The sequence below is a fragment of the Branchiostoma belcheri genome, unplaced genomic scaffold (assembly GCF_001625305.1).
Source record: "Branchiostoma belcheri isolate BF01 breed outbred unplaced genomic scaffold, Haploidv18h27 scaffold9, whole genome shotgun sequence".
In the NCBI taxonomy this organism is placed as follows: domain Eukaryota; kingdom Metazoa; phylum Chordata; class Leptocardii; order Amphioxiformes; family Branchiostomatidae; genus Branchiostoma; species Branchiostoma belcheri.
In genome coordinates, this window is record NW_017804575.1 from 201284 (window position 1) to 225063 (window position 23780).

General features: G+C 42.8%; 2 protein-coding genes across 8 annotated transcripts in view; one reads left to right on the forward strand and one right to left on the reverse strand.

The window, feature by feature from the left end:
* LOC109487798 (calcium uptake protein 3, mitochondrial-like) overlaps positions 1-13742 on the reverse strand; it is a 44927-nt gene extending 31185 nt beyond the window's left edge. For all 7 annotated transcript variants that reach the window (XM_019791870.1, XM_019791871.1, XM_019791867.1 and 4 more), the window contains exon 1: positions 13494-13742. In XM_019791870.1, the coding sequence (XP_019647429.1) occupies positions 13494-13700 (207 nt within the window). In that variant the 5' untranslated portion in view covers positions 13701-13742. The remainder of the gene's footprint in view (positions 1-13493) is intronic.
* Positions 13743-14489: 747 nt separating this feature from the next.
* On the forward strand, positions 14490-20270 carry LOC109487803 (fibroblast growth factor 20-like). The gene is made up of 3 exons (XM_019791877.1): positions 14490-15392; positions 17073-17176; positions 19004-20270. Exons 1-3 carry the CDS (start codon positions 15152-15154, stop codon positions 19247-19249), a joined length of 591 nt encoding a protein of 196 aa, XP_019647436.1. The 5' UTR covers positions 14490-15151; the 3' UTR covers positions 19250-20270.
* Positions 20271-23780: the final 3510 nt, after the last annotated feature.

Consider the following 23780-nt stretch of genomic DNA (forward strand, 5'->3'; position numbering starts at 1 on the left):
GAAAAAAGCACAAAGTTTGAAGACTATCACTACCAGGTTTTCCATCCTACAAAATTACTTCTAAAAACAAGACTGCAATAAAGCAATATAATTATAAGAATTCAAAACAAAAGAGCTGAACAAATGGTTCTAAAGATACATTTTCCTTAGTTCTGTGTACTGCATATGAGTAAGTATCCCTACCTCAAGATACAAATAGACACAAGACATAAACTTTACTCTGTTACCTTGGGACACTAATAAACACAACATAGCACGGTGTTCACAAACAGAGTGTAAGTCAACAGTGCGGACAAATATCTGTATCACCAGAAGTGGGTGTTTGGTAGTCAAACACGGTCAGATCGCAGGGAGACCTATGATAGCCAGTGATGACAAAGTTTAGCGGCAGCATAACTTCTCATCCAGACAACTGGACTCAGTACTGTGCATGTGAACACCTCACGCATAGAACAATGATGTCCTCTTCAAACTGGGCAGTTGATAGAAAGATAATATAGTACTTCATTATTGAAAAATCTACAACTATGTTTGTTGACTGCCATATTTTTGCAGTCGTGCTACTCTCCTAACTTGTCAGCAAAAATGGTACAGTTCTCCCAACATGTACTTGGAAACACGTTTTCAGTATGCTTTTATAAAATATCTTTCATCATACTCACCAGATGATGACTCATATTTTATCACAACAATTCTTAAAGAGACTTTGTAAGTTAAACATTCTTAGTTTGTTAACACATAACTACATTATGAGTTTAGTGGCAGCATAACTTCTCATCCAGACAACTGGACTCAGTACTGTGCATGTGAACACCTCACGCATAGAACAATGATGTCCTCTTCAAACTGGGGAGTTGATAGAAAGATAATATGGTACTTCATTATTGAAAAATCTACAACTATGTTTGGTGACTGCCATATTTTTGCAGTCGTGCTACCCTGCTAACTTATCAGCAAAAATGGGACAGTTCTCGCAACATGTTTTCAGTATGCCTTAAATATCTTTCATCACACTCACCAGATGATGATTCATTCTTTACATGTATCATACCAATTCTTCAAGCAATTTTGTTACTCAAACATTCTTGGTTTGTGAACTTATAACCATTACGTTATGAGCACTATTATGAGTACTGGGTATGTACTTGCTTAGTTCAATCTAACTATGATGATTACAAAATACATCTATATGTACACATACTGTATAGCTATTTGCAGAATGACAACTTTACACTGACAGGATAAAAACAAGTCCATCAACATATCAGTAGGGGTATTTTAGAAATATTACATGCATAACCTATAAAAACTGCTATGCATCATCTCGCACTTACATTGTACTACCAGATGACATGCCAAACTACGTACCATTAAATACATCAAAGGAATCATGAGTTATAGCTACGAACATACCAATACAATTGACCACAATACTCCATCAGAGGTCACTGACCTCCTTAACAGAGTAATACCCATTTTCTTAGTGTAATACTGATGCCAACATGAACATTTCTGACCAACCAAGTCGTTTATGTCAGGGTAAATTAGATAAACAAACTTTGATTCTTTTAATATTGCAAATTTTCAGCATACACTTTACAATACGAGTAGATTTCCCCATCTTGCTATTTGTCTCCTGCCTACATGTAACTGACAGCACCTGTACCTAAGAGTTATCCCGACGAAATGTTTTCATTCACACCGTCATCACCGTGGTTACCAGCGCGAGGATACATAACCGCCGCGTGGGTGCATCCAAGTGCACAGTTAGTTCCCAATGGGGGATGCTCTGTTTGGCCGGCTATTTTGGGAGACCTGTATTTGCACACCTTTTCCTAAATTTAGAAGCAATTGTCTGGGAGATAAAGGAGGAATAGATGATATGCTAATCCTGACTCTGCAAGTTTTAACTTACCCAATGGGCCAGACATTCTGTGTTAAGATGCGTGCACTTTTAGGCTAGTATTTCTTTCCTCAGGACATTCTGACTTCCACCTTTTAAAGGTAACATTCAACCTACAAGTTGACCCAAACTATATCTAAGACTACAGTGTGAATTCTGTTCCACTGCATTAAAGACTGGACCAAAGTGTTTGACTGATTACAAGTACAAAGACTGCCATACTGTAATAGGATCAGTTTAAATAGAAAGATTTGCATAACATTCTTACTAATTGACAATATTTATTTGAAAATTATGATATGATTGAGAATACAAAAATGTACATGTACCTGCTCTACGGATATTTGTTAAATACAAACAACTTGTTACAATTCTTTCTTCACTTACTAGCTAAATTGGTTTACCCCAACTTTTGAGTTACATTGTATATCCTAATATACAATGGTTGAAATGAATGAGGAAAGCAAACATTAATAACTTGCATTGACTTTGCCCAATTTCACTTTGACAAAGCATCAAGGAACAAAAATTTCAAATATTCCTTTGCATCTAGAACTTAAAAGCTGTCAGAAAAGCTGCCAAGCATTCCAGGCTCTATGGTTTCCTTCCATGGAGACATAATAATGGTACAAAGTCAAGTTTAATACCATTAACCAAACCAAATACAACATGTTTAATGTCAGGTCTTAATACTAATACCCAGGCCAGGGTATAAAAACGATTAAGCTCAGTACCTAGCAGTTCATGAGCTTTATATTTGAGAGCAAAATGTTTGATAGGAATGGCAGTTTCTCTCAAGCATGGTTTTTGAAGGACTTTAAGTTGCCTATAAGTATAACTCCCAGTCAATGCCTTTGTTAGAACTAATTAATTCTTAATATTTGGATTCATTGCATGGGAGATATTGGATACTCAATATAGGTGAGCCAACAGAATAAACAGTTGCAAGCTCTTCAAAGACTTGAATATGCAGTGTCAGCTTCAGTCAAAACTTGGCCAGTTTAATCACAATGGACCAAAACAGTTGTAGTGTTGTATCTCTATCATCAAAATCTTGTTAACACCACATTAGAGTCCCCTTTCCCTGACCCCACATTCTGGCACAGCCTTCTGCCACAAGGACACTGTATCTCTCCATAGGGACCAACCAGACTACTTAGACAACATCCACCCAGGTCACAATAAGGGCCCACAGTTGAGAAGTGTGTACTCTGCTCTCCATATCTGGAGTACATTCCCCACCATACAACAACACAGCCAAGGCTGTGGCATTTGCATTGTTCCCAAAATGTTGTTGGGATGAAAAGGTGCACACCCACTGTATAAACTTTGAACAATTCCAACATGGGTTTTCCAGGGGGGCCTGATAAGCCTGGGGAGCATGTTTGCTGGAACATCAAAGGATCAGCCAGGCTAGTTTTTCAGGCAGGGGCTCATTTTGGTCCTGTGCTGACGCAATTGGTAGAATAACAATCGGCACTTTGTTTGGTTGTAAATCAGATTGAATTGAGTTGGACGTTGATAAGGGCCTGTAGAGGGCTTGGGTCATTGTCCCAGTAAACTTTTTGCGGACAAGAAAAGAGCCTTCCAGCACATCTTTAAATGCTTATGGCATTGCGGAATCGAAAAAACGTTTTTCTGCATACATGTACCTGCACTGGTGCAGGTAACTATGAAAATTACCTGCACCAGACAAATTTTACCTCTCAGACTTCGAGAAGCATTCATTGTTGCCATTATTACTTTTATACTTCATAGGTGGTAACAGTCAATGAAGCAAATAAAAATCCACATACATCTGTATACACCTGTATAGACCAGTACATGAACATGAACCAGTGCAGGTTAGGTGCAGGTAGATATCAGAAACACCTGCACAGCTCCAATTTTACCTGCACTAACCTGCATATACCCAGTACATGAACCAGTGCAGGTTAGGTGCAGGTAGACATCAGAAATACCTGCACAACTCCAATTTTACCTGCCCTAACCTGCATATACCCAGTACATAGATCAGTGCAGGTTAGGTGCAGGTAGATATCAGAAACACCTGCACAGCTCCAATTTTACCTGCCCTAACCTGCATATACCCAGTACATGGACCAGTGCAGGTTAGGTGCAGTTAACATATCAGAAACACCTGCACAGCTTCAATTTTACCTGCACTAACCTGCATATACCCAGTACATGGACCCGTGTAAGTTAGGTGCAGGTAGATATCAGACATACCTGCACAGCTGCAATTTTACCTGCACTATGTACTTCCAGCCCTGCATTGTGTTCAGAGAAATAATTGGACGTTACACTATGTATGTGTGCTTGATGGTTTCTATAGCCAAAATCACCTCTTCGCCATCTGTATTAGAAGAGAATAGGTTGCTTCTCCAGTTAAAAGCCCATGTGTAATGAGAAAGAAACCTTGACCCTTTCTCGAAAATGACAACCTGTTACCAGCCATTTGTACCCTGGTTTCTCCCTCTTAACAAGTTTGCCTGTTTGTGTACACAGTCTAAGGTTAAGCAGCACGAGTCGACCTTACGTTAGATATCGGGCCAGTGACAAATTAACAGGTGACCTCATTTGAAAACAGCTGTTTTTGTGGGGCGGTACAAGGTGTGAAGGGAAGAGGCTTCCACCGGTCCCTGACCATCTAGATCCCAAGAAAAACTACACCTCCCCTATCAAAACAGTCTTTATCCCCAGTGTAAGAGGATCTTCCAATTTAATCTGCCCATTCTTTGAAACACACAAAAAGATTCGGGGAGATACCATAGCCAAACTCTATCCCCATGCCTTTTCGTACAAAGCCCTTTCCAAAAGCCATACTGGAACTGCATGGAAGATATACCAAAGGAACCGTTTAAATCTGGGTACCAATCAATGTCCACAACCATTTCCTTTAGCAATGGGCTTCCGTTTAATATCTTCAAAGAAAAGCCGCAGGTATTACAGATTGACTCTGCTTATCTCTTCCAATCTTTCATCCGAAACAAAGCATCAATACCAAACCTCTTCATTAAGGAGATTTGCCATTCAGAACGCTAACACTCCCACTCACCGGGTAACAAAAAAAGCAATAAAAGTGTCGCAGCTTCGTTGACTTTTTGGTGAATCATTGGCTTCGGCAATAGGAATAATCACGGTTTCTCACCTGCATGAAGAAGGTCAAGAATTCCAGCGCGCTGCATCTACATGTAATTAATCACAATTAAAACCCAATAGAGAACACAAAGGTGTGTAAAATTCAATCAACAGGTATTTCTAGAGGTGTGTATACACTGATTGATGCACTTTGCTTCCTGTACCTGAAGACACCTGTTACAAGTAATGACAACAATATCAGATTCCCTACAAAGAAATCAGATACTTTCTAGATGGTCCAAGGCATTTGGTCCATCTGAAAAGTGCAGGGAGATGTTACATAGAAGGTTAGAACTGTCTACGTTGCCAGTGATCCGAGACACTTCTGACGAAAGACAAGCATGACATACAAAGTGTTTACCACAACACAGTAACACAACAGTAAATATTGCATAAACTCGTATATTACTGTTATAGCCAATGATTGAAGCAGAATTTATTTTTATGACGCAGTTGGCCTGCACTGCATACATTTTGAGTAGATTCTGACAAATGGAAATTGAGAGGATAATTGTTTGTGATTCTAACAAGATGTACCGAAACGATCTCCTTGGAAATAAGCACATTTACCAAGAAGGACACAAACAACACGGTTGCGACGTTAAACCACATTGTTCCCCTGGAATCCAAACTTTTCTTTTTCTGCGAGCTTCCGTGGCTTTCCCCCCACATACCTCTCCTATTCATGCCAAGCAGAGTCTTTTTCACGTGGGCAACAGTATATCTGCTCTGCTTGGTGCCTCTGCATGCCTCAATCCCTACCTTCTTTTCACCAGTTCCTGAAAAAAGAACGGGGTGCTCTTATTAAAAGCAGCTGAAATGAGCGAGATTGTGAGGTTCCTAATACCAGCGATGGTCGGGGATGTTCTAGTAAGTTGACTTGCAGACAATGAAGCGATCTTGCAGTCCCCGTAAAGCACAATGAACATGCAGTGGTCCTTACTTAAATAAACTCCCCGCTGGAAATTGGCTGGGAGCCTCGCATTACCTGGGCATGTGGTCCGACAACGGTCCAGGGGCCACTGTTGTTCCTGTCTCAGTCCAGGGAGCGCCCGAATCAATAGCTACAGATCCAGGCAATCTACAAGCAGCAGGTTTGAAAAGACGAGGGCCAGGCAATAGTGGATTAGGCCAGTCCTCCACTTGTAGTCCTTGGCAAAACAACAAAGCTTCGGGTGCGGGGTCGGCCTCTGGAAAGTCTTGAGCTAGCAGAGATAAACCCTTAAGTCCAATTAGATTTAGTGCTGAAGCTGCTTGTATAAGCCTTCCCACACTGACACCTACAAGCACTAATGGCTGTTCTGTGAATCGTTTCCCACCTGTTCCTGTCTTTGGGTAAGAACAAATGGTACATTTCTAACATTATTCCTAGGTACACCTGTACCAAATGCTCAAGAGCAAAATGGAGTCAGCTGAGGGGAAAGAACAACACTCAGGGTGGATGAGAGCCATTCTGTGTCTGACCTGTGCTTCCAATGGTTTATTTTCTTACCTACATGTCCTCCACCTACCACATACTTCCCATTGTAAGGTGAAGTGGGGAGAAACTGTTGGTAATGCTACAGCAATCAGAAGAATTATCTGAAGAGGAAAAGACTACTGTACTAACACTAACAGTTCACCTGTACTGCCTTGTGAAGTTCTGTAAAGTATGACTATACTATGAGATCAGTTGTTTACATAGTCCTATTGTCACAGTGACTGATACTAAAATGAGTTTGTACTGCATCACTAGATACATAGTTGAACACTTTTAAGTTTCTGAACACTACAGTGGGGCGTACACTGTGAACAAGAACAAAAATCAACCAGTAATTAAAAATGTACACTAGATATCCTCTCCTAAGTAAAATAAGCAACTTCTTTAGCTAAAAATAACTTCCTGAAAAAGGATGGAGACACTATTCACTATTTTTGTGCACTTTTCTTCTTCTACTAAGCCTGAGATATTACATGTTCTTAGTGACATCTATAGTTCTAATGGACACAAAATGACATGTATTACAGGACATTTTATTATTGTGCTGAACCCGAATTCACCCCCTATTTGTACTAGTGATGCTGGTTTTCCTCAGTGTCAATACAGCCTGTATTAAAACAGCCATATACCAGCACACCATCCACCAGATCTGCGGTTCCTCTCCCCACTTTATGACAGTATCAAAGGTTACTCCCAGATCAATCCTGCCTTTTGATGAGGGTCCCGACATGCAAAAACACAGTAAAACGCACATAAAAGGACAGATTTACCGGCACACTGCCACAGCTGCGACCATCTGCAAATTGCTGAGCTTGTTATATTTGTCTCCTTATACTCACAAACACTGCTATTTAATGACAAAATTAACAATTGGGCAAAGTTCAACAGAGTTTGAATTTTTGCTCTGTAGGGTCGTCGAACAAGCCATCTAAGGTCATTGTGGGGCCTACGTTTGAAAAGCTTTTGGTGATTACCTATTTAATCGGACATATCTGCTTTGAGACATCCTGGGATGTGGGCAATAACATTGACATTGACAGTGATAAAGAGATAAGACTTCAGTCATGTGTAAAGGCATCCAATGCAATTTCAGGGCGTAAAACAAGACAGTTCTGATATTGTCATTTACTGCAGCCATTTCTTTGCACATTTTTCTCATCATCTCATACTTGAAGCATTCAAAATAGCCCCAAAACAAGCTATGTGATAAGTAGCTTTATTTTTTGGTACCACCAATAAATATATAGCTAGACCAGCTTACGATGTTAGCTCCTGTGAACTGAGGAGCCTTGGCCTTCTACTGGTAGTCAGGACAATGTAATTTTATGACTGGTCAGTGACCCGACAGCACTGTCCAGCTACTTGGCTACATCCGTTCTGAAAAGGTAAATTGACCATTATCTTGTTGCTTTCTTTCTTCTTGGAAAGACCTTCCTTCCACGATATCACAAGGAAACATATAACCTCTTATATTCAGGGGTAACCCTGGTCCTTGCCTGCCAGTATCTGTCAGCATCCTCTGGACAGGATTAACTCTTGACAGTTGCTTATTTCTTTTCCTGCAGAAGTTTCCACAGCACTTTTCTGCATCGTGTCAAGCTTTCATCAGTGAGAGTCTGCAGGGAGCTCATTACATTACTTCAGCACCAATTACACTGTCTGTCTGGGGCCAGTGGCAGAAAGGGCCATAGGGGTCAAATGCCAAGGTTAAGGTCACTGCGTACTATCATACAAAGAATATATAGGTCATAGAACTAAAGCACCTGATCCATGAGTCATACATAGGTATAAGTCCAGGTCCATGTCTGAACCTAAACCTGATTATAGTAACTGTACTGTATCATATTTTGGAGAGCGAGACAGGTCAATTATGTTTAAATTGTATACTGGAATGATACACGTATACATGTACATTTAGGTATTTTCAAAAAAGATTCTGTTCCACACAAGTTTCAGGTTTTTTGACTCAGTTCTTGGATGTTATTCTGAGTCAGACCAGGTTTAACCAAATCAGTCGAATACTTTCAAATATATCCAATGAAATGGTTACAGTTCTTGGGTCCACAGGTGGTTGTCATCTGCCACTGAACTAGTTGTCTTACTCTCAAGACTCCTCCCTCCCTTCCTTGACGTTTTCTCAAGGAGGTTATACTTATAGGCCTTTAAGAATAACCCACTTGGTTTTCTGCAAGGTTTTCAAACTTGCCACACTTTGATCCAAATTGTCTCTGGCCTCTCATCCTCTTTGATTAAAGAATTTGTACATTAAAGAATTCATCATGAAAGCTAACAGAAGTTACTGTAATTATCTTATTGAGTGATAGCCAGTAGACGCCGTATTCCACTGAATGGTACTTGGGTTTATTATCAATGATAATCCAATAAGAGCCCTCAGTACAGTCTCCAGTGTTGATGTGGGATCTCCCAAACTGCATTGATTTCCCCATCAACATTCCAACAATTCCTGCTCATTCAGGCTGCCCTCGTGTCCCCTCCCTACAGTATGTGGAGTTACAAAGACGCCGCAGACCGACTGGCCCTCCCGACACCACCGGTAGAGTAGCCACGCACACCAGATACTGTTGCTCCTCCCTGACCCTATACAATTTTATTGAAAACGCAAACAAATGAAAGCATTTCGGGACATTTGTCTGCTGCTACACCGGTGGCCTGAACTTGGGTGGCCCGTGTACGAGGCGGTGTAGGGTGTCAGTGCATGCGCCAGTACAAATAGGGCCGGCCGCGGAAAACATGTTCCGTGATATTTCTCCTCTCTGACCTACCGTAGCCTCTTTGTCGCTGACACAATGTGGGCAGGTGAGGGGAAGACGGCATAGCGTGCCGCTGCCCGGCCCCCGTGTAGCCGTGTCAACAGAACACGATATCGCGCCACCCTCTTCGCCTTCACCCGAGCATGCCCTGCCATTAGCTGTAATGTCTGCACCTCAGCTACATATCGGGGTACCGTTACATTAAACTTTACATTGGCATTGATATACCCTATCTGGTGAACAACACTGGCAGACCGGCAACTTTTGGTCAGGCACGGCGAGACTGAAGACTGCTCTACCTTGATGGCATCATCTAGAGTTCCTCAAGCACACAGCATTTCTTGGCACCGTTGAAAACAGCTCTAGAGTTTCAACTAACCTAAACAATAACACTTATGTATGCTGACAAATTTACATGGCCTACATGCCATACAACCAGGGACGGCACAGAATCATAGAATGTACTCTATTTGTGGGGTCTGTGTGATGCCAACAAAATTTACCCCATGGATATCAATGTTGGCAAAGCAAGTCAACTGAGCATAGGAGAAGGGAGGTAACAAAGGCACTATAATAATGATCATCACTAGCTTTATTTTGTCTGGTTTAAGATTGGCGACTCACAATGTAGATGTTCGTCACACAGGCCAAGCTCTAAGAGTTGGACTATGTATCCAAAATAGTTTAGAAGGGATTAAATTTCAATCAAAAGAAATGTGAATACAGTTACAAAATATTTGCTACCCGCTGAGCATCATCAATAGCACTATGTTACAGTTTGGTCTCTGTTGGTTCATTGGAAATACAAAAGTTTTAAGTGTAGACTGTTAATACATGCAGGTTTAAAAGCACAATCAGTCATGTACTACTAGTACTAGGTCTACACAGGATAAGCATCTTCATCATTAAGTCTAGCATCTTAACCAAAGAAATGACAATTAACTGTTTATAAAACACCCTAAGTTACTATAGTAACTGTCATACAAGTCTACAAGTTACCAGGATAGTTGCAGAAGCTACCTTTTGTGAAAAAAAGAAGGATCACTTTCCGAGCAAACAGGATGCAAGAAAGAAGATACAAAGCATCTTTTATCTGTATAGAGCGAGATGTGTTAGTTTACTTAATCTAAAGTTACATGATTTCTAGTTGCAGGTGTTTGCCAGTGTATTGTGTGGCACAGCTGGCCCTGTGAATAGTTGTTTGTGAATTGCACATCTTCAATTGATGCTTGGTGATGCCATGGCACTCACATACACACCTGAACACATTCAGTTGCTCCCTCCTTCCAAATTCACACAGAAAGCTCAAACAATTCAAATCCTGGGTTGAGCGTATCACCTCGCCAAATCCTACTTTCTCCATTGCCTGAAATTTCATTGCATCCTGAGCCTTTACAAGGCTTCTATTCTAAAGCAGCTGGAAGGAGTAGAAATTGACCAAATAGACAGATAACATACCAAGCGTGAGCTTCAAACTGTAAAGTCACCAGAAGTTTTACTTTAGCAGACTAACTCCCCTGACTGGTTATCTGTCTATAACTTGGCTTATTTCTACTCTTTCTGGCCAAATCTAAAGCCTAGTACTAGTGGTAGAGGACTTTGGGATACTGGGCGTGTCCACATACAGAGGATACTGAGTCATTACTTGTCAACTTCCTTGGATCAAATGAACTCTTCTGCTCTTACAGGAGAGCAGGCCATCTGATACCATATCATGAAGTATGGGTGTGGACAAACATAGCATGAGAAACAGAGATGAAGAAACAGGCTAGACCTGCATTGAGGAAATCACATAGTCATGACAAGTACACAATAGCATTGACTCAGGGTTGGACAAGTTTTCAAAAATCCACTTGCCCGATAGGGCAAGTACATAATTGTTATTACCACTTGCCTGAACCAACTTTTCACTTGCCCACAATATAACATGACATTTTTACAATGCATTTTTACTACATGTACCAGCAAGGAAGCTATTTTATTCTAGAGTTTATGATGCTGCAAGCTTAATGTATCAAAGTAAGATGGTTTGAGACTTGCAATGGATTTTTGGATAAAAGTTGGATGGTTTGAAACTGCAATGTACTGACAGAAACTATGTGTATATAACATTAAATGTATTCTAAAATGAAGATTTTTTGTTTAATCTCATGTAGATTGATATATGACAATGACTTTGATGAGTGAGTAGCCAATGAGTAGGGGCAATGTTTATGTATGTACTCTTATTGCAGCATTGAAACCTGATATAAAACCTGAAAAAAATCACAAAAAATTATCTACTACATGGAAACATTAAATAAGTACAATTCCTACCCCACTCAAAGCATTTGTTGTAATCCCAGCACAAATGTTTTCCTCAGAATTACATAACATATTGATCCATACTTGGTAATGTAACAATGGTACATGTATTTGAATAGGAACAGATAAGATAAGAAATATTATAAATAACATCACCAAAGAATCAAAGGTTGGATTCAACGTCACCAGTTGCCAGTCTGACGTACATAAAGCACTTCAACTCAAAAACAGATAAACTTTGAACAGTGACCTTAACCTGTATGGTGTACATGGAGTATGAACCAGGGACAACAAAATTTCCTGTTCATTGTTAAACACAGGTTAACCATTTATCAACCTGTCTGACAGTCTTCCTCCAAAACATAAAAATTCAAGGTATTCCAACAATGTGTCGCCTGACGCCATTGCTAAGTTGGATCACTTGAACTAGCAAACAAGCTATTTTTACACACAGTGACAGACTGTTCCACATACTTTGTTTTGAACTTGCGTCACACGTATGACTTACCTGGATGAAGGAGTGCATTATTCAATTTGCAACCTCATGATTGAATATATCAACATCACAGTCTGATATTATCACAATATTAACTTACATACACACGTCAAAATCAAAGCTTGAATTTGGGTAGTTTCAATATTCTTATTGATTCAAGCAATGTGAAGGTCAAACTTATGCAACATATTACCATAAAAGTACATTTTATATCATATACTGTATCAATAACTAGAATTAGTTTGAACATTCCAATGGTTGTTATTAATAGCACAACCAGACTAATATGATATCAAGCATCTGTTTCCTTGATAATTATAAAAAGCAAAGATTTGCACAGTGTTTATAATTTAACACAAAACAAAGCTATTGTACACAAATACACGTATTTGGTTTGGGGAAAGCATAGCAGAAAGATATAATTGTGAAGTAACAGTATAGAGGCATTGTACAACCAGATCACATATCTAAATTCTAATCATGAAAAGGGGGTGTATAGGTGCAATTTCTTGATTACATTGGAAAGTTAATTATACATTCAGCAGGGTCAATAGTTATCCAGTGGGTGCAGAAAGGGTCAGCAGGATCATGTACTTGGTCGACATGGTCTTGACTGATAGTGATATCTATCTATTCCTATTTGCTCATTTAATTTTCTCACGTTTTGCAAGTAAACATGTTGACTTTTTGGGTGTCACGACTACATTTCGTCTGGTCACGACATCTTCTGGGTTATCGAACAGGTGAATTCGTAGGGCACGTTTGAGGCGCGTATCCATGGAGACTCTTGATTCGGGAACGCTCTTGATTCGGGAACACTCGGTAGCCTTTCAGGTTATAATCGGAGCGCTTTTGGTCGCGTTTCGGTAATCGTGACGCTACCGAGCATTCCCGACGGCCGTACCGGACATTTCTGACTATATTGTAAACTTAGCGAGTTTAGTAGTTTTCGGTCGCACTGTGGAATATCTAGGGCAATATGAACACCAGCAACCCGGCCAATTGTGGAGTAATATTGCAGGGTAGCTCGGGACAGCAAAAGAACAGGATGAAAACAGAGCATCGGGCAGCCAACGGGAAATGTGCAGTTCTGCCAAGGGATCTTTCCACGACTCTTGCTGAGGGTAATGAAATGCAAGCCCGAATCTAGAGTCTCCACGGCTGGGAGGGGCGGGGCTTTATTTATGACATATTTATGTTGTCCTACGGCCGATAGCATACTAACTAGTATTTGCATGACACTTGCATAGCTCAAATCGCGCGCTTTTTGCATTGCAAGCTCGCATTTAGTTTGAAATAAAGTCATTGTGCACAACTATGGTGACATAAACGCAATATTCCGATGTAAAAACCGAGCAAAACAAAATCATAATTTTATGGTACAGAACCCAAACAGACCTCTTTCGCCATCACGACTGGTAGACCGACTTGTATGGCCGTTTCCCCACGCCTCCTTCGGGCATAGACCAGGCCGGTGATCGCGCCGACAGCCCCCACGGCGTACAGCACCGCCGTTCCTCTTCTCGTGCCGCTGGTGGCGACATTTTTGGTCAAAAGTCCCGTCGAATTCCTAAGCTGGGTAAAAATTCGTCGAGAAGCCGCCATCTTGGATGTCCCTTCGGCGCATGTCCCGGTGGCACATTACCCGGCATGCCCCCTGCGGGACAAAAGTGCCCGGCGGGGTATTTGGACAGGCAGACCGGCTATAACAACTTCAAACATATGAATAAAAAATGTGTTGGTGGAACCACTCTTGTGACTCACTCCTTTTCATTGGTCGTGTCAACAGTTTACGGTTGCCGCAAAATCTGTTGCCTCAATGCGAGGAAGTCAGCGGCCCAGGAAAGGTGGACGTGCAGGAAAACATGGCGCGGAACCACTTGTTCAACCCTAGCACACCTGCGGAAGGAAATTGTGATGGCAATTTTTTTGACAAATCGATCTATTTTCCTTAGAATTTGTTTGCTGAGCTAATGTTTGTGTAACAATGACGTAGCTTTGACGTCAGATGGTCACACATGTCCTCATATTGTCCTAGTTTGCTTGTCTAGTGGACTCTGATTCTATTTCTGTCCGGCCCACGTTTGCCGCCCTTAGCCTTTCCCAGCTCACTTCAAAACTGGATCAAAGTCCTCGGTTTGTTTGTAGAAAGATGATTTTTAACTTCACAGTCTATTTGGGCTGAATGGCTTGCTTTCGAAATAGGAAACGACTGTAGACATTGGAAAACGTCTGCAAATGCGTCATTCGGTTTGTAGCCATTCTTCTGCGGAGAAATTCATACTGCACCGCGCTCTGTGATTGGTTGCTGAGAGAACCCCCTTCTTGTCATCAGTTGGACCGGTCCATTTGTATTTGGGAAAGCCCGATCTCCGCGTGTGGGTGTATGGACGTACGTATATACGGCATCGTGACAGTCATAGCAAGAACCACCTTTGAGCTATGCGCGGTCTCTTTCAACTCCCATGCATTATCTTTTATTGTGTGCCGACGTCATCAAACCACAATGCAACGTGTCCCGCCGTTGAAGGGGATTACTAGATGACCGGAGAACCGGCGCGCCTAGTACAGGAAAGGTCCACCCAGTCTTTCTGCGTCGTCACTGTGACGCAACGGTCTGAAAACGTTAGATCTGAAGACTTGACGCTGAAAGATTAACCACTTTTTTTATACTCGACAAACTTCCTCCAAATCTGGAGTCTCGCCCGTTCCGACCCACCTTCCCCGTGATCCGGCATTCCGGCACATTCCTCCAACGCAACCCTATTCAATCCCGCCCCTGGCTTATTTACATATAGATGTATATAAACAGCTCGATTGGCCTTCAATCTGCAGTCATTAAGAGGCAATTCAGACGACACGAGCACGTCTCAGGGCTCCCGGCGGCCGCCTTCCCGGCAGATTCAAGACTCATCACCGACTTGGTGACAGGAGACTCCTCATTAGGACTAGTATTAGAAGACGCGCTGACGACTCGGTCCAGAGCAGGACTTTGAGGATTATTTTTTTACCCCGCAGTTACACGTCTTCACCTTATATGCTCGTTTGAGGACATCATGCCAGCACTTGCGAACTTTTTGGGAGGTTTTGGGGGATTTCAAGTCGGAGGACAAATGCCAGACCCGGGACTACTGTTGTCGGATCACATGGGGGAGAGGAGTGCGAGAAATGCCGACCAGTTTTCCCATTTGGAAGGGATCCTGAGGCGGCGACAACTCTACTGTCGCACCCGATTTCACCTGCAAATCTTCCCCGACGGCACAGTTAACGGCACGCGGCAAGACCACAGTGTTTTCGGTAAGTGTTGTGTCATCCTAGCTACTTTGTTTGTATGGCCACCACTTCTAACATATAACACCGATTACGCCGTGTCCAGTAGCGCTGCCGGTAGCCGGTTCTACCGTACAGGGGGGTGACACACACGTTTTGTAGGAGGTAGGCGTGGACGGGTAAAAAAAAACTTTTGTCAGGGCTGAGTTTCTAGTCACCAAATCTGCGTGACAGGCTCGCCGGTGTGGGATGTAGATGAGACGGAATGTTCACGGCAGCCAACACCATGTGTCATTCAGGATCAGTCCCGACCAGGCCCATTGACGGGCCCGGGCTGGAATGTCGCGAACAAAAGGTGCAAATGAAGACCGAATAAGTTGTTGTCGTTGAGGGGCACTGATGGCCGCGTTTAGTAAGACAAAAGGCGATTTATTCCCCCTGCGTCATCAACTCTTGTTTTTCTCACCTCGATACATCAATGGCCAAGTTTGCTTTGTGCGTGTTTCTAACCGTACATGTCCGTCTCGTTGCCGACTGGTGAAAAGCGCGCCTTCCCACCTGGGTTCAGCGTCGGGGACGTCTCGCCCTGACATTTTACGTCAGATTATCGTCTGCGGAATTTTTATGGGCGTTTTGAGAAAGAGTTTCGGTCAGGGACAAGTCAATGGTGTGATAATCGCGCGGCATGGCCGAGGGGTGGCCGGGCTAGCCGGCTATCGGAGCTGACTGTGTACATAAGGCTGACAAGAGGGGTGACATACGAGCCCCGGGCTAAACGTTAAACCCGGCTTTAAAACACAGAGCCTACTTCCCTCCCTGTACTCGCTGGTGGGGGATTTTACGCGCGCCAAGTCTGCGGAGTGGAACTCTCTTTTCTTCTCCTCCGTAGCTAATATCGTGAGGCAGGTGAGAGATGGGGAGGGCGGTTTGTGTTGCTTGCAGAGGAATACCGTCTTTGCAACATGACAAGGACGATCATGAAAGACGGCGGGCTTTTGTGTTAGCATAATACTGAGTCTCACGGACCCTGATGGGTAACAAGCATCTCCCGGTATGGTTTCCATTGTTGGCGGCCCTCCCATCTCTGTAAGACCGACGGCCCACCAATTGAATTTGAATGCTGCACCTTTTTGTGCTATTCCCTACAGTGTCTCATCCCCCCCTGCCACACACGATGAAAAGGTCCCCGGTCCTCTCCTTTTCTTATCGGCACAATGTAGCAGCGTGAAGTGTGTAAATACATTATTTATATTGAGTCCGACAAAAACAGATGGCTTTTTGTGTCTAATTTGTATGTGGTTTAAACAGAGAAAAAATAAAACGTTCTTGTAGTACCTTTGGCGTTATCGGTTTGTTTAACTTGGAGCCTTATAACAGCTCGACTGCCCTGATAACGCACAGGAGACGGAGACTGAAGTCACAAATAAAGTGGTCGGCTCTGATCCGACACGGCTGGTCATGGGAAGATGACGGGGTCATTGGCAAAGCACTCACTCACCTCGGATCCACACACACTCCCGCCCGCTTCTCGCCTTGCAAAATAAATCCAGACACACCAACTAAAACTAACTTTCTAATTTCAATGTACACAGCCAAAGCGGATAAGGCATTTAGGTTGGTTTAGGATCGCTTTGATGCCACCACTCAATCGCATTATGTTTTATAGGGATGACTGACGACGTTTTTTTTACCGATGTGTGTCCGCAGGTATACTGGAGTTCATATCGGTGGCGACGGGGTTGATGAGTATCCGAGGCGTGAAGAGCGGGCTGTACCTCGGCATGGACGAGAACGGCGACATGTACGGCTCGGTGAGTAAGGTTGATGTTTATCAGTGGGACGATGAAAGACGTGAAACCTCCAAGCAGATTTTCCGATATGGCAAAATCGTGTAACCGCCGGCCAAGGCCAAACTGGGGGCCTGTAACGGCCAAGTTGCCGTAGGACCGTAGCCTGGGTGCCAGACTGCTACTAGCTCCTCGGCTCCAGGACCAACATGTCCCCAAGGAAATTTTACCACAGACCCCCTCATGCAGTTACCCTCTGGACAACACTGGGTCTAGTCTATGTATTGACTTGTCGCCCTGAGAACAGCCCGGTATCCAGGCTACAGGCTAGGACCCTCTTGGCCGGCAGTTACGATTTTGCCGCCTGACCAAAACTGCTTGGTGGCAGATTACATCCCAGTGTCAATCGCCCTAACAAGTGTGCTCAAATGAAAGCCTAAAGTGATAGCCTCAAAATACAGGATAAGCCCCAATCATAGGACTTTCCGCATCCTCGCTTTAAAATAACACAGGCTTTACCCGCCCGGTGGTTGAGTGAGGGATGACGTCGTGGTTTCTTTTTTTTTCTCAAGGTTTTCTGTAAGGCGCCTGTCACAGCGGTAACCCCCAAAATATTTCCCTGACGGCCGTGAGTCTCCATACAAATGTTTGCCTGTGTGTCTGGTGTTTGCTGATTGGATTTCGCCTCAGGTAGATGGAAAGCCTCTCTATGTGTGTGTATCAGTTTGTGTATCGGCCCCGACATGGTCCAGGCCAAAGGCCGCTTGCTCGCCGGCGGCGGGCGCCTTTGATACCTGCCCTGAAGAGAGGAAAAACCGCAAAGTACGTAGTTAGGGCGCTGTGCTGACGAAACGTTTATTTGCAGTGCTCTTGAATTGTTGAGCACTGCTCGGGTAAAACACCACCATCAGGGACAGAACGCGGAAACCTTGATGTCCTCATCACAAACTGTCGGTTTAACCAATTGTCCCATTGAAACCTGTATCCATTACAAGCACACACCAGACGGGGCGCACTGGTTTCCTTATTATTACCACCGCTCATTGTACAAATACACACTAGTACCAAAATTACAATCATTGAATGCCGCATAGACTTAATCATGATCCAGTAAACCATATGCATGTACAAGATGGTAGCATCGTAATATTTTGTGATGCATATTTCGTAACTCTCAGCCCAAAAACGTCGGGTCTTGTACTCATATCAGAGCCAAACCTACAAAGATTTTGATGCACACTTAAACAGTCGTACGCTTATTGCACACTTCCTTACTTAGTAAAAAGTTATACCAACTTCGTGACCCCCACGCATACAGAGATGAACCAAACTTCCAGACATGCGAGTTGTATTGAGATTCTCGGTGTACATTGGTAGGGAAATGGATACAGGCTGGTCAATTTGATACTGTCTTACCCCCACCGAAAGATCTGCTTGGAGATTAACTATTTCCATGTTATCACCAGGGATGTACATGTACTATGTACAACTACCCCTAATCTCGCTGTACAGTTGTAACTCTTTGTACCACTTGATGCCGTCACTCAATAAAATGCAGCCCGACCAAATGTGCCATCTAGGTGTAACAATGTTGATACTGCGGCGGCATTGTTCGTCTGATAAAGCTCTTGCTATCTCGAGGTGTATCAGATGTCTCGGTTTATTCAGATAGATGCTCGAGTGATTCCGCAAAGACCACCCCAATCGACCGGTACAAGCCGGTATAAACCGACTAATCATTTAAGCTTCTCTGTAGCCTCGCTTCATCTCTTAAATTCTAGGATCTGTAAACAAAAACAGTGTGGATAATCTTTAACGGGTGTTTTTTTTTTTTACTATCTTGTCTCCCAGGACCAGCTGAATCGGGATTGCATCTTCAGGGAAAACATGGAGGAGAACTTTTACAACACCTATGCGTCTCACGAACACCGGAACGACAAAAACGGGAGACCATTTTTCGTTGCCTTGAACAAAGACGGGACAGCCAGAAAGGGCAATAGGTCAAGAAAGACACAGAAGTTCACCCACTTTCTTCCAAGACCCGTGGATCCTGAGAAAGTACCATCTTTGTACCAGGACATTCTTGGCAAGAGATGATCTGAGCTGCGACACCGCCCTTCTATGCAAAGACTATGCAAGGACTGACGTCTCAGGCTGTAGACCATGTTGCGCCGGTGTAGCAGGGGATGCTGTCCACCCGACATAAAAAGACCCCGTCCCGCACTTCGCTATAGCAATGGTTAGTACGTGGATTGGAACGCCAATGGCATCCGATCCGATAAAAAAATGCTCGGTGCTAATTAGTTGACTAGCATTACTGCTGCTTTTGATTGACAAGAACCACCCACCGTTCTGGTTCAAATGAGAATCCTATACCCATAGATGATTAGGTTAGATCCTGAACAAGCTGTGGCCAGCTAACTGAGCACGGTGTCGATTACGCAACCAGATAATCATATTAGATAACAACGAATCACGCGTCTTCCCATGCGCTATGATAATCGGCTTTTTTAGATGGAGAACAAAAAAAATTCCGAATTGACCTATGACCCAGCTGTATCTAAGATACGGCTTGATATGATTTGTGGTGATTGACTATGCTGAGCATGCGCGCGGGCATGCGCAGTTTGAGAAGAAAAAAGTGACACAAAACGAACGAGAATCGGGACAGGTATTCGATTCTACAGAAAAAAGAGCGTATTTATTATAATTTATGTGTCACGTGGTATATGTACATATTACTTGTTGGAAGTATTTATTTATTGAAGAACTTTTTTCTTGTCCTCCAAGAACTTTTCTTACATCATATCTATATTATCTAATGCTGCTATGCAAAAAAAGATCAAATGTGCAACTGTTGTTGTTGGGTCCGAGTAGCCCATTGCGCTCCACTTTTTGGTTGAATTCCCTGTCCTTCAAAACATTTCTAAATGTCAAGCTTACAATCTATCGTCCAAATCTTCCATTTTCTCTCAGAACTAGGCTCCCCACCAAAGAACTCAAGTACCACTTATGTGGGGAGATGATAATGTCAAGGGTTGCTACTGGTCTCGTGAACCAGACAAAAGGGACGGCTGGGAAAAAAGTTAGTCTCTACCAGGCTTTAGAGGGGGCTAGAAAGGATACAAATTGACCAGATAGACAAATAACATACCAGGGGAGTTGGTCCGCTGAAGAGTACAGTTTGTGCCTTCAGACTGTACTCCTTTAACGGACCAACTTCCCTAGCATGTTGTCTATCTGGCCAATTTCTACTCTTTCAGGCCACCTCTGAAGCCTGGCAGAGGCTAATACCGGTGATCACGTGACCTTCTGACCTTTTACGTACCTGGCCTGTATCGGCACATTGTTTTCTGTATACCCTTTATGTCTGGCTCAAACGGGACCCCCCTTTTTTAGGATACTTTTTAAGACATTTTCCTGACAGGAAATAAAAATACTAGAGACAGAGAAAGACTCTACCAGCAACTACTGCTTGGGAAAAGAAGTAGCTACCAAAAGTCCAGACTGTTAAAATGGCAAGAAACTGTACAAGAACAGTATTGTGTGAATGGCAGCCGTTTTTACTATGTATTATGATTATCTAGTTCTTGACCACCGCTGTTATATCATAAAACAGCATACGTTTTGAGACAAAGATTATGACTGGCATTAGGAAGATTTTCTTTTCTTATGTGTCGAATTGGCTGTGTGATTGTTTTTTACGACGATAGTCTGAGAGAAAGAGAAAAGAAAAATTCACCCTATTTTTGTAAGAGTTATTGTATATATATTAGGAGATATGAGTGACAAATGTTACAAAGATCTATGAAAGAGAGAGGACATGTCGTCTGTATACGTTTGAAAAATTCCACCGAGGGTATCTCGGAAGACTGGAATATCAGATCAAATATATTCACAGAATAAAGGAAAGCAAATGATTGAAATTATACCATGTGTGTTTGTGTTAGTTGGTGTATTGTATTATGGTGATTTTATGGTTAAAAGTGGTGAGATATAAGTTGTATGATAGGAAATGGCTTGATACACTGTTATATGATAGGATATCGATATACCAGCAAAGAGCATTGGCTGTTCCAAGTACTCTAAAATAAATAGTATAGACCTAAAACACACCAAAAATAAATAAAAAATCGTGACTCTAGCATGCCCAGATCGTGAGATATCAAAAGCGGAAGTTATGCCGCAGTGCCAAGCAAAGCCGCCAGGGGGCCCAACATCTAATCATTTCTAGGTCTCATCAACACCTATCCACCTACCAACTTTCATAACAATCCATCAAAATCTTCTTGAGTTATCGTGCTAAACCATATACACACACACTCACACATACATACATATAAACGCTACTGAAAACATATCCTTATTGGCGAAGGTAATAAGCCGAAGCCTAAACCTTTACAATTGTAGAGAAGTCCCAGACATCACATTCGAGCACGTTCAACCTACACCACAGGTGTGACGTCTTATCGTACACAAAATGCAGTCTGTCCGGTCGGGCAATGTGTTAAGGGCCGTGGGAGTGCCTCTAAAAGTGTTTACAACGTCACTCTGGTGACCTTTTGCTTTGACAGAGCGCTGACATGAACGTGTTACGCCATTAGACAAGTGACGATAACGCCGGTCTCTGGCGGAGGTCACCGCCTCACCCCATCAGGCGGCACCCGTGCCTGCTCTCCAAGCAGAGGTTCAGGCTTCAGGCTTCGGCTTATTCTTCGGCTTATTTTAGGCGTTTTATGAAATTTCGCCTTTCGGGTGGGTAGGTTGCCGGTTACGGTAGAGTTCGGCGAAAATAGGGTCCGACTGGCCTGGGGAGTAGGTCCACCATTAGGGCTTCATTCATAAAAAAACCTTACTAGTACGCTGAAAGATATACCTGAATGGGTTAGGGTTAGGATCAGGCACGGTTTTAGATTTTGGGTAGTCTACGCGTATCCAAGAACGTAGATTTGTCCCAGATTTGTGGCTACGCGTGGACTATTCAGAACGGTCCCTGAACATCGGTTTGGATAAAGCACGATTCTGAATACAGCAGGGCCTTATAAACACCGCCCTGTGGTCTGCATCGTGCAATCTTTTACCTAGTCCTTGCATAAACATTCCCAAAGTGTCCTGCGACCAGGACTGACGTCTCAGTGGTCAGCAGTCAAGATTGTTTTGGCCAACAGATGATCTGCCCGCAGATTTAATAGTGTAACCGCATGTATGTCTTTCTAGCAGTACTGCGTCTTCAAATCCAGCTGTGATGCTGTAACACCTGTTAACGTTGTAGTAATTCTTTCATCAATAAAGTTTATCATAAACCATTCAATTCATTCAGATTAATCAAGGGGCAGACACACACTTTGTGGGAAATGACGATTATATTTTCACTGGTAGTGTGCGACTTACTAATCTCCAAGCAGATCTTTCGGTTGGCCGCAAAGACAGTACCAAATTGGCCAGACAGTATCCATTTGCCAGACAGTTACCACCGAAATGGTGTCGAAATATGGTAACTGTCTGGCAAATGGATACTGCCTAGCCAATTTGGTACTGTCTTTGAAAGATCTGCTTGGAGATCCGACTTGCCCTAGAGATCGCTTGCCTCTCTACTCCTTTTTACCGTCCTGCAGTTCAAACGCTGACAGACTTGAGTCACCAGGGACCAATCTGTCGACTTACACCAGACCAAGGACGTTATATACAGACTGGTTGACATGTTGGCAAATGAGCTTTTGCCAGACACCGAAGGCGGTACACATCGAAGACATGTACAAATTATACAATGGAAGTAGACAAACCGTGGATTATAAGTTCATACTCGTACATCATTATTTATCCGATTTATTATAATTTATCCGATTTATTTGAATTGTTAATCACGTTATGAAGGGAGGCCTCCTCATAAGCATTTTATGGTTCCGGCCTCCCTTTCTTGTATTTTGTATTGTTACATTTTGTTTTGAAGTGCGAAATAAACTGAACTGAACTGAACATCTTTGGATTGAGAAGCGATAAATTGAAATTGTATATAGTCGTCGAACCGGTGGGTAGCAGCACGGACATTTCTGTAAATCATATAGTGAGATAGCTCTATGCTTTATGCATAATTAATAATAATATACTTAGCTTCTAAGATCGTAGATGTACAATAAAAGGTCTTTGATTCACTAATAGAAAACTACAGAGACACAAAAGTGCTGCTAACAGCAAAACCGTCCCCCAAAAAGACGAAAAAATAAAGGCCAACGCCCGGAGCCTGACTCCTCCAACGCGAAGCCTAAAAGAAAACAGGTCAGGAACAGCCAAGCGTCGCCTGAACCCGTGGGACTGCCCTGGCTTCATTGATATGAAGGAATGTCTCGGAGACCATCTCAGCAGACTTTGTCTTTTCTTCTGACCTTAAAAGTTGTTGTTCTCGGTTGTTTGACAGGAAACCCGTGGATATTTACCCAGAGCTCCCCGGCGTACACCGCCTCTGTTGTGTCAGACGCTCCCGCTCGGAGTTGAAAGCCCGGGCGAGTGATTTGATCAACCCCGCTCCGCAGACCTACGTCAAGACCCGGCTATATTTAGAAAGGACGACACAGTTTGTGTGGATTTTCGTCGATGTTTTGTTTACCAAACGCTCTTCAACGATCTAAAT